Source organism: Eretmochelys imbricata, chromosome 7 (genome assembly GCF_965152235.1).
Source record: "Eretmochelys imbricata isolate rEreImb1 chromosome 7, rEreImb1.hap1, whole genome shotgun sequence".
Taxonomy (NCBI): Eukaryota; Metazoa; Chordata; order Testudines; family Cheloniidae; genus Eretmochelys; species Eretmochelys imbricata.
Genome location: NC_135578.1, coordinates 106,288,637 through 106,301,284, shown reverse-complemented (window position 1 = coordinate 106,301,284; position 12,648 = coordinate 106,288,637). Strand labels below are relative to the sequence as shown.

At 38.6% G+C, this 12,648-nt stretch overlaps 1 protein-coding gene across 1 annotated transcript in view; it reads left to right on the top strand.

The window, feature by feature from the left end:
* The first annotated feature begins 1,032 nt into the window (after window positions 1-1,032).
* The window catches only part of LOC144268209 (scavenger receptor cysteine-rich domain-containing protein DMBT1-like), a 108,294-nt gene continuing 96,678 nt past the window's right edge, over window positions 1,033-12,648 (top strand). Inside the window, exons 1-4 of the mRNA XM_077822860.1 lie at window positions 1,033-1,240; window positions 1,763-1,792; window positions 6,394-6,705; window positions 9,525-9,533. Of these exons, the coding sequence (XP_077678986.1) occupies window positions 1,033-1,240; window positions 1,763-1,792; window positions 6,394-6,705; window positions 9,525-9,533 (559 nt within the window). The remainder of the gene's footprint in view (window positions 1,241-1,762; window positions 1,793-6,393; window positions 6,706-9,524; window positions 9,534-12,648) is intronic.

Sequence of the window (12,648 nt, the reverse complement as noted above, 5' to 3'; positions counted from 1 at the left end):
ACGTGATCGTTCCCCTCTATTCGACATTGGTGAGGCCTCATCTGGAGTACTGTGTCCAGTTTTGGGCCCCACACTACAAGAAGGATGTGGATAAATTGGAGAGAGTACAGCAAAGGGCAACAAAAATGATTAGGGGTCTGGAACACATGACTTATGAGGAGAGGCTGAGGGAACTGGGATTGTTTAGTCTGCGGAAGAGAAGAATGAGGGGGGATTTGATAGCTGCTTTCAACTACCTGAGAGGTGGTTCCAGAGAGGATGGTTCTAGAGTATTCTCAGTGGTAGAAGAGGACAGGACAAGGAGTAATGGTCTCAAGTTGCAGCGGGGGAGGTTTAGGTTGGATATTAGGAAAAACATTTTCACTAGGAGGGTGGTGAAACACTGGAATGCGTTACCTAGGGAGGTGGTAGAATCTCCTTCCTTAGAGGTTTTTCAGGTCAGGCTTGACAAAGCCCTGGCTGGGATGATTTAATTGGGGATTGGTCCTGCTTTGAGCAGGGGGTTGGACTAGATGACCTCCTGAGGTCCCTTCCAACCCTGATATTCTATGATTCTATGATTCTAAATGAGAAGTGAGTTTCATGCTTGGGAAAAATAGTTCAGAGTGCTGGATCACAAAGTCTCCTATTCATTCACGGAAAAAGCACAGCACAAGCCGTGGCTACGCGGGCCAACATTCCTCATTTGGTGGGACCTCTCGTGTGAGGCACATTGACCACTGAGTCCTTGGCCTCTCTGCTGAGATAATCATGTCAACTAGGATAGTGCTATGGCCAACGAGGAGCTAAAGGAGGGGCACTAGCTTCTCAATAAATGGCATTGCATTGCCAGTATGGGACAAATTTTAATTGGTAACCAAAAAGCATTAAAACATCACCATGTGAAAATGGACAAATAGTCTAGCATTCAATTGATTTGTGTCTTTCACAGAGCTGGTGCTAGGACTTGCAAATGGGCCAAACCACTGTGCAGGTCGTGTTGAAATCCTTTACTATGGAGGCTGGGTAAAAGTTTGTGGTGATTTGTGGGACATGAACGATGCACGAGTTGTGTGCAGGCAACTGGGCTGTGGCGAGCCTGTTGCTGCTCTGAGAAATAGCTATTTTGGAGAAGGCTGGGCAAGTCCTTGGATGACTAATGTGAACTGCATTGGCTCTGAAGACTTTTTGTGGTCTTGCCCTTATGAACACCCACACTATTCATGTGGCGTTTATGGAGATGCTAGTGTCATATGTGCAGGTATGTATTCTCTTTTATTGCATATCTGTAGCTTTTATACTCAGCGAATCAGCTTTGTGTTTGTTGTAAGATAGACTAAGGATTGTACTTTTAAAAGTTTTGCTTTACACTTTTTCTTTCAGTATATATCATATTCTTAGCAAAAATACACTTCAAATATGTAATCCATACTTTAAAGGAAAGTTCATTAGGTGTTGATGCAGATTATACCGATGAGTGATATCACGAACCATCTAGTGTGTGTAGGTCAGGAGTTTTATCAGCTGGGTTAGTATGGTCCCAATCCGACATCCCTTAAGGTCAAGGGATATTTCTCCATTAACTTTAGTGGGATTTGGTTTGAGTCACAGGAAGCAGAATTTTATTATCCGTGGGTTATTCCAATGATTAATATAATTAAATTTTTGTAAACATGGTGTTTCATGCTTCTGCTTTGTTGATTTGAAACATGACATCCTCAATGAAGGACCCATCCAACAGGAATGTCCCAGGTCTAAAAGTCTGATGTTTCTACATCAACAGGTTCTGGACTAACAGCGCCTCCAGAAACAGGTAACTCAAGATTTATACTTTGCCTTGTAAATTATGGACTTGATCCTATTAGATGCTGAGCAATCTGGCTCTAATTCAGCAAAGCATTGAAGCACAGGCTTAAATGTATGCCCTTAAGTAGTCCTATTGCAGTCAGTGAGACCACTCATGTGTTTAAATATTTTGCTGGACCAAAGCCAGACTGCTCAGTACCTGGCTGAATAGGTTCTATATGTTGAACTGCGCATCTCCGGAATCTGTACTTGAGTGTCTAAAGGTGCTTACAATGCAGGTATAATAGACGGGAACTCTAACCAGAAGTGTATAATACTGCTATACAAGAGGCTGAGCTGCTGCTATTAAGAAATGAAACAAAGGAGCTGTTAGATGCAATCTCTTACATTTTTTTCTTGCTGAAAAAGAAACAATGTAATGTTTTGAAAGTATTGGTCTTCATTGTAGGCACTGAAAAGTTTTATCTCCTTTGGTTGTGGCTATTAAAACTGTAATAAGTACTCCTCAGGGAATACAGGAAAAAGCTGATGTACCCAAAACTATAGTTGTGTGCATGGAATTCACAAGAACTACACATCTAGATAAGCCCCTGTTTAGTTGATACTAAATAATAAGAAAGGAAAGATTCCTTCCAGAAGATTCTGCGGCACCACTTTATATTTGGCTCTGTAATAATGTTTAGTCCAGATCCTCACCCCATTTGAATTGGTGTGGCTGATCCAAGTCAATGTATCTACTCCATTGTACACCAGCAGGGGATGTGGCTCTGCGAGATTCCTTGACTATTTGGCACATTCATCAAATTACCCAGTAATAAAGAGATGAAGAATTGAGAAGACACCTTTAACTATAATAATTGTTCAAAGAATAAGAAACAAACAAACACAAATTCCTTCACCATATACTAGGGCTGTCGATTAATTGCAATTAACTCACACAATTCACTCAAAAAAATTAATCATAATTAAAAAAATGAATGGTGATTAATCAGAGTCTTAATTGCACTGTTAAACAATAGAATACCAATTGAAATTTATTAAATATTTTTGGATGTCTTTCTACATTTTCACATATATTGATATCAGTTACAACACAGAATACAAAATATGCAATGCTCACTTTATATTATTATTTTTGATTACAAATATTTGGTCTGTAAAAATGATCAACAAAAGAAATAGTATTTTTCAATCCACCTCATCCAAGTACTGTAGTGCGATCTCTTTATCGTGAAAATGCAGCTTACACATGTAGATTTTTTTTTGTTACATAACTGCACTCAAAGATAAAACAGTGTAAAACTTTAGAGCCTAGAAGTCCACTCAGTCCTGCTTCTTGTTCAGCCAATCACCAAGAGAAACAAGTTTGTTTACATTTATGGGAGATAATGTTGCCCGCTTCTGATTTACAACATCATCTGAAAGTGAGAATAGGCGTTTGCGTGGCACTTTTGTAGCTGGCATTGGAAGGTATTTACATGCCAGATATTTTAAACATTCATATATGCCCCTTCATGCTTCATCCACCATTCCAGAGGACATGCTTCCATGCTGATGGCGCTTGTTAAAAAAATAATGCATTAATTAAATTTGCGACTGAACTCCTTGGGGGAGAATTGTATGCCTCCTGCTCTGTTTTACCCCCATTCTGCCGTATGTTTCATGTTATAGCAGTCTCGGATGATGACCCAGTATGTTGTTCATTTCAAGAACACTATCACTGCAGATTTCACAAAATGCAAGGAAGGTACCAATGTGAGATTTCTAAGGATAGATATAGCACTCGACCCAAGGTTTAAGAATCAGAAGTGGTTCCAAAATCTGAGGGGGATGAGGTGTGGAGTATGCTTTCAGAAGTCTTAAAAGAGCAACACTCCGATGCAGAATCTAGAGAACCCAAACCACCAAAAAAGAAAATCAATCTTCTCTGCTGGTGGCATTTGACTCAGATGATGAAAATGAACATGCATTGGTCTGCACTGTTTTGAATCATTATCAAACAGAACCCGTCCTCAGCATGAGCGCATATCATCTGGAATGGTGGTTAAAGCATGAAGGGACATATGAATCTTCAGTGCATCTGGCACGTAAATATCTTGCGACGCCAGCTACAACAGTGCCATGCAAATGATTGTTCTCGCTTTCAGGTGACATTGTAAATAAGAAGCGGGCAGCATTATCTCCTGCAAATGTAAACAAACTTGTTTGTCTGAGCTGTTGGCTGAACAAGAAGTAGGACGGAGTGGACTTGCAGGCTCTAAAATTTTATATTGTTTTATTTTTGAGTGCAGTTTTTTTGTACATAATTCTACACTTGTAAGTTCAACTTTCATATAAAGAGATTTCACTGCAGTATTTTGTAATGGGGAAATTGAAAAATACTGTTTCTTTCGTTTTTTTACAGTGCAAATATTTGTAATAAAAATAAGTATAAAGTGAGCACTGTACATTTGCTCTTATGGAGAAGTTGTTGTTCTCTCTCACCAACGGTACTTATTTCAGTAAAAGATATTATCTGACTCACTTTGTCTCTGTTACAGAGAAGTGCCATAGAATTTAATAGAAAATTATACCCTATCATTTTAACTGTTCTATAGAGTTTTTCATAGGCATTGATATTCCTGCTATAAAATTCTATATGGTGATTCAAACACCAATAGAAAGGGCATTATCACTATTAAATTTTATAATTTTTAGAATAACTAGCAAACTCTACTGAGTTCCTATAGATGTAATGTCTGTTAAGTCCAAACCCTTTTCCATTGACACCCCTCCTAGTTTACCTCTTTCTGCTCTGAAGCTCCTTCCATTGGTACAGAGACATTTCCATGATTTTTATTTTTGTTTGTTTGCCTGTTTTTGTTGAGTTCCATTATCTAAAGTCCTGCTATTTGTCTAGGACTTTTCCAGGGGATCTCAACCTGCCCCATCTCCTGTTCAGCTGCACTTTCTTCCCTGTTCTTTACTACCAGATGCAGAGTTGTGCTTGTATTATTCACATCCCTGGCAGATGTGTTCGTCTGAGCTGAGCGCTCCTTTGCACTCATCCTGCTAATTAAGGGTTTGATAGTTCCATAATGGCACAGCCCTGCAGTGGGGGTGGTGGAGAGCCAATACAGGGTCCTAAATTAATTTTTTTTATCGCGATTAATTTTTTTGAGTTAATCACGTGAATTAACTGCGATTAATCAACAGCCCTATATAAAAGTTCTAAATATTATTGTTGTTATGTTGACTTATAATATTTGTCTTTAAATTGTTCAGGAGATTTTCTTAAGGAGCCAATGTGCATTCAGAGGCTGGGATTTAGAGCATGTTTTGCTGTTCCTCAGCTCTTGCATATCGTTGACTATTTCTATTGCAAATTAATGTTCATCTTCTCGATAGCACAATAACAGGATCCATTGTCATTGTCATAAATGTCTTCTCTAATTGTGCCTTTGTCTTACTACAGTGAGCACCTCTTTCCCTCCAGTGAGCACCACTCTAGACAGTAAGTGTTGCCTCACCTTGTTTTAATAAAATTTCTTCTTTTACTATGGGATTCGGCACCATCGACCTGATCACAAGAACAGCCCTACTAGTTCAGACCAGCAGTTCATCTAGCCCAGAATCCTGCCTTCTAACAGTGGCCAATGCCAGATGCTTCAGAGGGATTGAACAGACAAGGGAAATTTTGAGTGATCAATCCCCTGTTCCAGCTGCTGGCAGTTGGTGGTTTAGGGACACCCAGGGCATGAGGTTGTGTTCCTGACAATTTTGGCTAATAGCCATTGATGGACCTATCCTCCGTGAACTTCTCATTCTTTTATGAACCCAGTTATACATTTGACCTTCACAACATCCCGTGGCAATGAGTTTTACAGGTTAACAGTGTATTGGACGAAGTAGTACAGCCTTTTGTTTATTTTAAACTTGCTGCCTATTAATTTCATCGGGTAACCCCCCCCCCTAGTTTTTGTGTTATGTGAAGGGGTAAATAACATCTCCTTACTCATGTTCTTCATAACATTCATGATTTTATAGATGTCTATCATATTACCCCATAGTGGTCTCTTTTCTAAGCTTAGGAGTCCCAGTCTTTTTAATCTGTCCTCGTATGGAAGCTGTTCTACAACTCAAATCAATTTGTCGCCCTTCTCTGTACTTTTTCTAATTCTTCTACATCTTTTAAGAAATGGGGTGACCACAACTGCAAGCAGTATTCAATATGTGGATGTGCCAGGGATTTTATTGTGGCATTATGATATTTTTTTATCTTATCATCTATTCCTTTCATCATGATTCCCATCTTTCTGTTAGCTTTTTTGCCTGCCACTGCACATTGAGCAAATGTTTTCACAGAACTACCCGTGATGACTCCAAGATCCCAATTTTGAGTGGTAACAGCTAGTTAAGATGCCATCTTTTTGTATGTACGCTTGGGATTACTTTTTCAAATGTGTTTTTCTAATGTTGATCCAGAAATGTGATCTGGCCATGGAATCCCCACAGCAGTCAATTGGATTTCCATACGTGGATCAGATTCACCCCAGTTGCCAGAAAGTTATGAAAAGGAATGAAACTATAATGAATGTGCTAATAATCATTCCCTTACATCTATTTTAGAGCTGGCATTGCGACTGGTGAATTCATTTAGCAGATGTGAGGGTCGTGTTGAAGTCTATTATGCAGGATCCTGGGGGACAGTGTGTGATGATTCTTGGGATCTCAATGACGCCAATGTTGTGTGCAGGCAGCTTGGATGTGGATATGGTGTTGCAGCAAAGACCAATGCCTATTACGGTCAAGGCTCAGGAAATATTGTTCTGGATGATGTGAGATGCAAAGGATGGGAATACAGTCTATGGGACTGTCCTCATTCAGGATGGCTCTCTCATAACTGTGGTCATTCTGAAGATGCCGGTGTCATCTGCTCAGGTAAATACCAAGAGTTTGCAGGTGTCTTGCAGGTGCATGACCACGCTTTTCACCATGTCAAAGATGTTTTTGAAAGTCACATTACAAGGTTTTCAATACATGAAATACAGTTTTTGGAACTGGATCCCATACTAAAAAGGCCACTTTTCTACTTCCTCAAACATTAGTTCCATGCTTCAATCAGGCAGCCAGTTAGTTCCATGGTGAATGTGATAGAATAAAGATATACAAGGAAAAAAAAAAGGTGTGGGGTGGGGTGGGGAGAAGCACCCTAGGATAGCCAAGTACTGCTGATATTAGTCTGAAGTTCCAAAGGGCAGCATCTGTCAACCAGGGTTAGTTTTCTGTTCTGGTAACCTCACTTCCTTTGAAAGTAGAATACTGTAGTGGTGATAGGGCATGGAAATGGGATGTGGGAAACCTAGATTTTATTCATGACTCTGCCATGCCACTTAGTTTTTTTAGGCCTCATTCACCTAAAAAGTAAAATAGGGATAATGAGACATAGTCAACTTCATGAAGCACTTAGAGATCCAAAGATGAAAGCCCTTTTTAAGTTTCAGCCGTAATCTTTTGCCCTCAAGAGCGGTAAATTTTTCTGGGAATTTTTTCACTGAGCTCAGTGGGGAGTCAGGCACATTTTATGGTGTCCCGTCACAAGATATTACAAACATGATGTCTTCAAAGTTTTGCTCTACTTGTTTTCAGACATAACATCCTCCAGTAAAGTCATGCAGCTTCGAATGTCATTTCCCCTTATAATGTTATAAATACATCTAAGCTAATGCCAGATTCCCCCCCCGCCACCCATTCATTAGCAATTTCAAAAAATCATTTGTGGTCTGGATCAAAAACCAAATATTTGAAAATTTCAGTCAATCAAAAAGTTTAGAAAAGTATGTTTCAGGTAATTCAAAACATTTTATTTGAATACAATCACAACATTTTGGTTTGATTTCAGCTTGTTTCACAGGTTGGGGGTGTTTTTTGTTGTTTTTTAAAAAAGGAGATTTTGAAACTAAAAGTCATTTCAAAGTAAATAAATGAAATATTTCTTTGACATTTTCAAAACCAAATATTCTTAGTGTGGTGTTTGATATTGTAATATAATTGAACAATGAATTGAAACTAGCATGAATTGTGCAATGTTTTGGTGTTGCCAAATCTGCAATTTTGCTGAAAAAAGTTTTGGCCTAAAAATTTTGCCCAATTCTACGGCACTAATAAATACTAAAAACAGTTAATATAATTGCTTATGTTTCTCCCTACTCGCTGCTGGATATCCAACTTCTATGCTTCTATTATCTTCCTGCAGGAACATCAGGATCCACTCCATCATGGCCCTGGTACACAACAACTGGCAAGTGCTAAGTCATTCTGCTTTCATTAAAATGTTTCTCTCTGATACGGCACTAATAAATACTAAAAACTGTTAATATAATTTCTTATGTTTCTCCCTACTCGCTGCTGGATATCCAACGTCTATGCTTCTATTATCTTCCTGCAGGAACATCAGGATCCACTACATCATGGCCCTGGTACACAACAACTGGCAAGTGCTAAGTCATTCTGCTTTCATTAAAATGTTTCTCTCTGATAGGGTTCTGTGCTAGAAATGTTTTGAAACTGTAGCCTATGGTTTCAGAGTAGAATTGCCACATGAACTGAAATGAGAGAAAGGCTAGGCTGAATAGCAATATGAAGGGCAAATTTCAAATGTGGTACAGGTAATAAATGCCTTTACTTACAATTTCCTTGCCTTTACTTACAATTCCTGTAATTTTAGATGTATCATTTCAGGTATGTTTTCAGGAGATGTTTTACCTGCTTGGTCTCTCTCTCCGTTCAGAGAGGGAACAAACAAAGGCATGGTCTACACTGGGAGGGGGCGGGGGGAATCGATCTAAGTTATGCAACTTCAGCTACGTGAATAACATAACTGAAGTTGACGTACTTAGATCGACTGACCGTGGTGTCTCCACCGCAGTGAGTCGACTGCTGCCACTCCCCCGTCGACTCTGCCTGGACCTCCTGGAGAATAGGAGTCAACAGGAAAGCGCTCGGGGTTCGATTTATCGCGTCTAGACTAGATGCGATAAATTGATTCCCGCTGGATCGATACCCAAAGAGAGCCCAAACAAAATCTCCACCCCCGGATCTGAAAGTATCTTCTTTCCTCATTGGAAGGAGGAGTGTATAAGTCTTATGTCACTTAAAGCTCTGCATTAAGTAAAACTTGTTACATTCCAAAGTTGACTGTAGATGCAGTTTTCATTCAGGCTGTAATTTTTGTCCCCAGTGCACCAGGTGTTTCTTCAAAAATTTACTTCCAACCTGAATTAATAACATTACGCTTTTTTCCTTCTGATAATGTTATCCTTCTTTCCTGAACATTTTCTTTGGCCCATATTTTCTGTCTTCAGCTATATACATTTAGTGCCTAATCTTGAGAGGTGCTGAGCATTAAATGAGACTGTGAGTGGGATCAACAGCGGATCAACAGCTCTTGGGATCAGATGCTCGTCATAGAGCACCTTTTATAAAGACCATTGAATTTATGGGAGGCTTTCCTTTAACTTCAGTAGGTTTTGACTCTGAGTGATAAATCATATACAAATATATGCAAAAGTAAAGTATAAATGACTCATATGTTTTTTTCTTACATTTTGTTCTGCAGCAAAATATACTTGTGGTGGTGTCCTTCAGTATTCATCTGGGACATTTCAAAGCCCGTTCTACCCTGGAAATTATCCAAACAATGCAGATTGTGTGTGGGAAATAGAAGCAGTGAGCAATTACCGTATAACACTTTCATTTAGAGATATCTCGTAAGTAAAACACTAATTTTCTGGGCAATTCATGGGTTCAAAGTCATGGACTTTTCTAACTGGTACCCTCTCCATTTGAAGGACATTTCTCAACAGGGTTTAACAATTCTAAGTGACCAGTAAAACTAAAATGAAAATTGCATGAATGGAGTATTTGTTGTTACTTGTTGAGTCCTAACAAAGTGAAGGGTACCATACAAGATACAAAATGAAGACAATCTCTGCCACGAACACTTTGCAGTCTGAAGGGTTTAATCTGAGATTTATGTGCTGCTTTGTGATGAATGCTTAAATAGAAATTTACAAAATAGTTTACAAAATGTTCATGTTTATTCCCCAGGACAGAAGGTGGTAGATGCCAGTATGATTATATAGAGATATATGATGGGCCACTCTACACTTCTCCTTTACTGGGGAAAATTTGTTCTGGTTCCTATCTCACATATACGTCGTCCTCAAACTTGATGACAGTTCGATTTCACAGTGACTCAAGTGTCACAAAGAAAGGGTTCCGTGCTGCCTATTACACTGTTCCAGCAGATCAGAATACTTGTAAGTTCATGTTTAATACAGAACTTTGCTTTTCAGCAGACAAGCCTATTTATTGATTTTATTTGATAAATAACCATTGATTAATGTTCAACCACCTCAGTATAATACCACTCACTGTCATCTTTCACATTGTGTGATTACTGACCTATTACTTTCAGACAATAGTTTGATTTTCTTTAAATATGAAACTGTTTGTTATCAAATTACTTTTGGACATTTTCTCTTATATTCAGCCTAAATTTACTTTTTCACCATCTCATTTCATTACTGTTACTTATGGCCCGTTGTACTACCTAACCTCTCATTCTCTTTGCGTCTGATCCTAGTCCTGATGCAGGCAAAACTCTCATTGCAATCACCACAATTCATATAGTGTGAGTCAATTTCATGTCCTCCCACAACTCATCAGTTATTATTTATTTGACCTCAATGCCTGTTTAGCACCTTGCTGGTACATGTTTAGTATTAGAATTATTTATATTTAGAATCATTCCCTGCACTTCCTTTCCCAGTTTTTGATGATCTTCCATGAGTCCCCTGCAATTTTTTCGCATCTTCAGCAACAGAGGTACCCACAAGTGAATTTGAACAACTTTCACAGCCAGTCAAAACCTGATCCTTAAGTCCTCATTCAGGGAAAACTCCTATTCTTTTCAGTGTGTCTTTTGTCCAGGAAAAGACTATACAGGATCCCGTCCCCAATGAAGGACTATCACTTTGATTCTCATAGATGTGAGTCAGCCTCTGCACATGTATCTCCAAACCCCATAAGGCTTATGTAAGATCATAGATACAAAACCCTGATTCTGCAACCCTTACTCATATTGAATAGCACGTAACTGGTTAGTTCCATTGGCTGATCAGGATAATTCATGATTACAAAATAGCTGTCGACCAACACACCAATTTCATTTTACTTTACTGTTTGTCTTCACCTCCCCTTGTGTTTAGATCATTCTCTCCCACAAATACTGAAAGTATTTAGTTCATTTCATTAATAAAGGCCTGGTAATATTGTCCTTAATTTTACTCAAGGAAAATTCCAAGCAACTTCAAGTGGACTTTCTCTTGACTCCAGAATTTGTTCTACTATGGTAACTGTGATTCATATGATCCTTAACACTGATGAGAGACTCTCTCTGATCACAAGGAGAGAAATTATAATTTGCAGATTTTCTTCGTGACAGTTATCCACAGCCTAAACCACAGGTCCCTGGTGCATAATTTGATAATTATGACATAAGAAAGGTGAAATCGTGGTTTGTCTTATGAACACCCTCCCCTCTCCCAACATACACACAGAATAGATAGCAGCAAATATATTGGTTGAACATTTAATTATTACTGTATGCCTGAACGCACTAATATGTGTTTTATCCACCCACCAGCTCTTCTGTGCTTGCCAGAATACATGCATGCAGTTGTTAGCAGAGCCTATCTCCACTCACAAGGCTACATTGCAGAGAATATCAGATTGAATGACCCTTATTGTAAACCAAAGATTACACCAAACTATGTTATATTCAACATACCATACAATAGCTGTGGCACAAGACGAGAGGTATGAAGTCGAATATTTAGCAACCTGTGTAAGTAGGTCTGTGCAAACTGCAAAATTTATTTATTGAAACCTGCTGTGGTTCACAGGAGTTACAAGTGAACCAATAACTGCAGATTCAGATTCACTAAACACTCCCACCTAATTCTTTCTCTGCCGGAAGAAACTCCTTACTTATTCCTCATAAGGTCAAGCTACAATATTATGGGACAGGGAGGATATGTGAACAACCTCAACCCATGTTCACAGGCTTTTTTTGAGCATGAGCTGATGTTCACGGATAGTCAAAATACTTGGCATTTACATAGGCCTCTGTTCAGCAAGGTACTTACACATATCTATTTTAAAGCATTCACTTCAATAGGACTACTCATGTGCTTTAAGTTAAACACATGTTTAAGTAACTTACTGAATCAGGACCTTTGTTCATTTCATGTTCAACCTTTGTACTAATGTTAACTCAGTTGGCTGTATTTGGGTTCAATGAAAATATTTTTTCACATCTCAATGTAATCACTGTATTATACAGCCAACAATTTTGTTTAAAATGTGTTGTGAATTGAAATGACCAAAGTACATTTCTTTTCAAAATACTTTCGATGGAAACAATGCTTTTAAAATGTGTGGTGTTCTTTGGGTGCATCAAAAGCATAATGGTAATTGTGGCAAAAATTACTACATTAAGATAATTCTGTGCTTACTGTGTCAAACAGGGAAACAGCAACACTATCATGTATTCCAACTTGATCAAAGCAACCTCTTCCGGTTACATAATCAAAAGGGAAAAAGATCTTCACTTGCATATCAACTGCAAAATGCTCCAAAACACATGGAAAGAAATCATGTACATTGCTGAGGATGTTCCTGAGGATATTAAGGAGGTCAATGAAACTCAGTACAGCAGATATGATGTGAACATTTCATTTTACGAATCACCATCCTTCTCACGGCCAGTGCATGACTCTCCATACTATGTTAGATTGAACCAGAATGTATTCCTTCAAG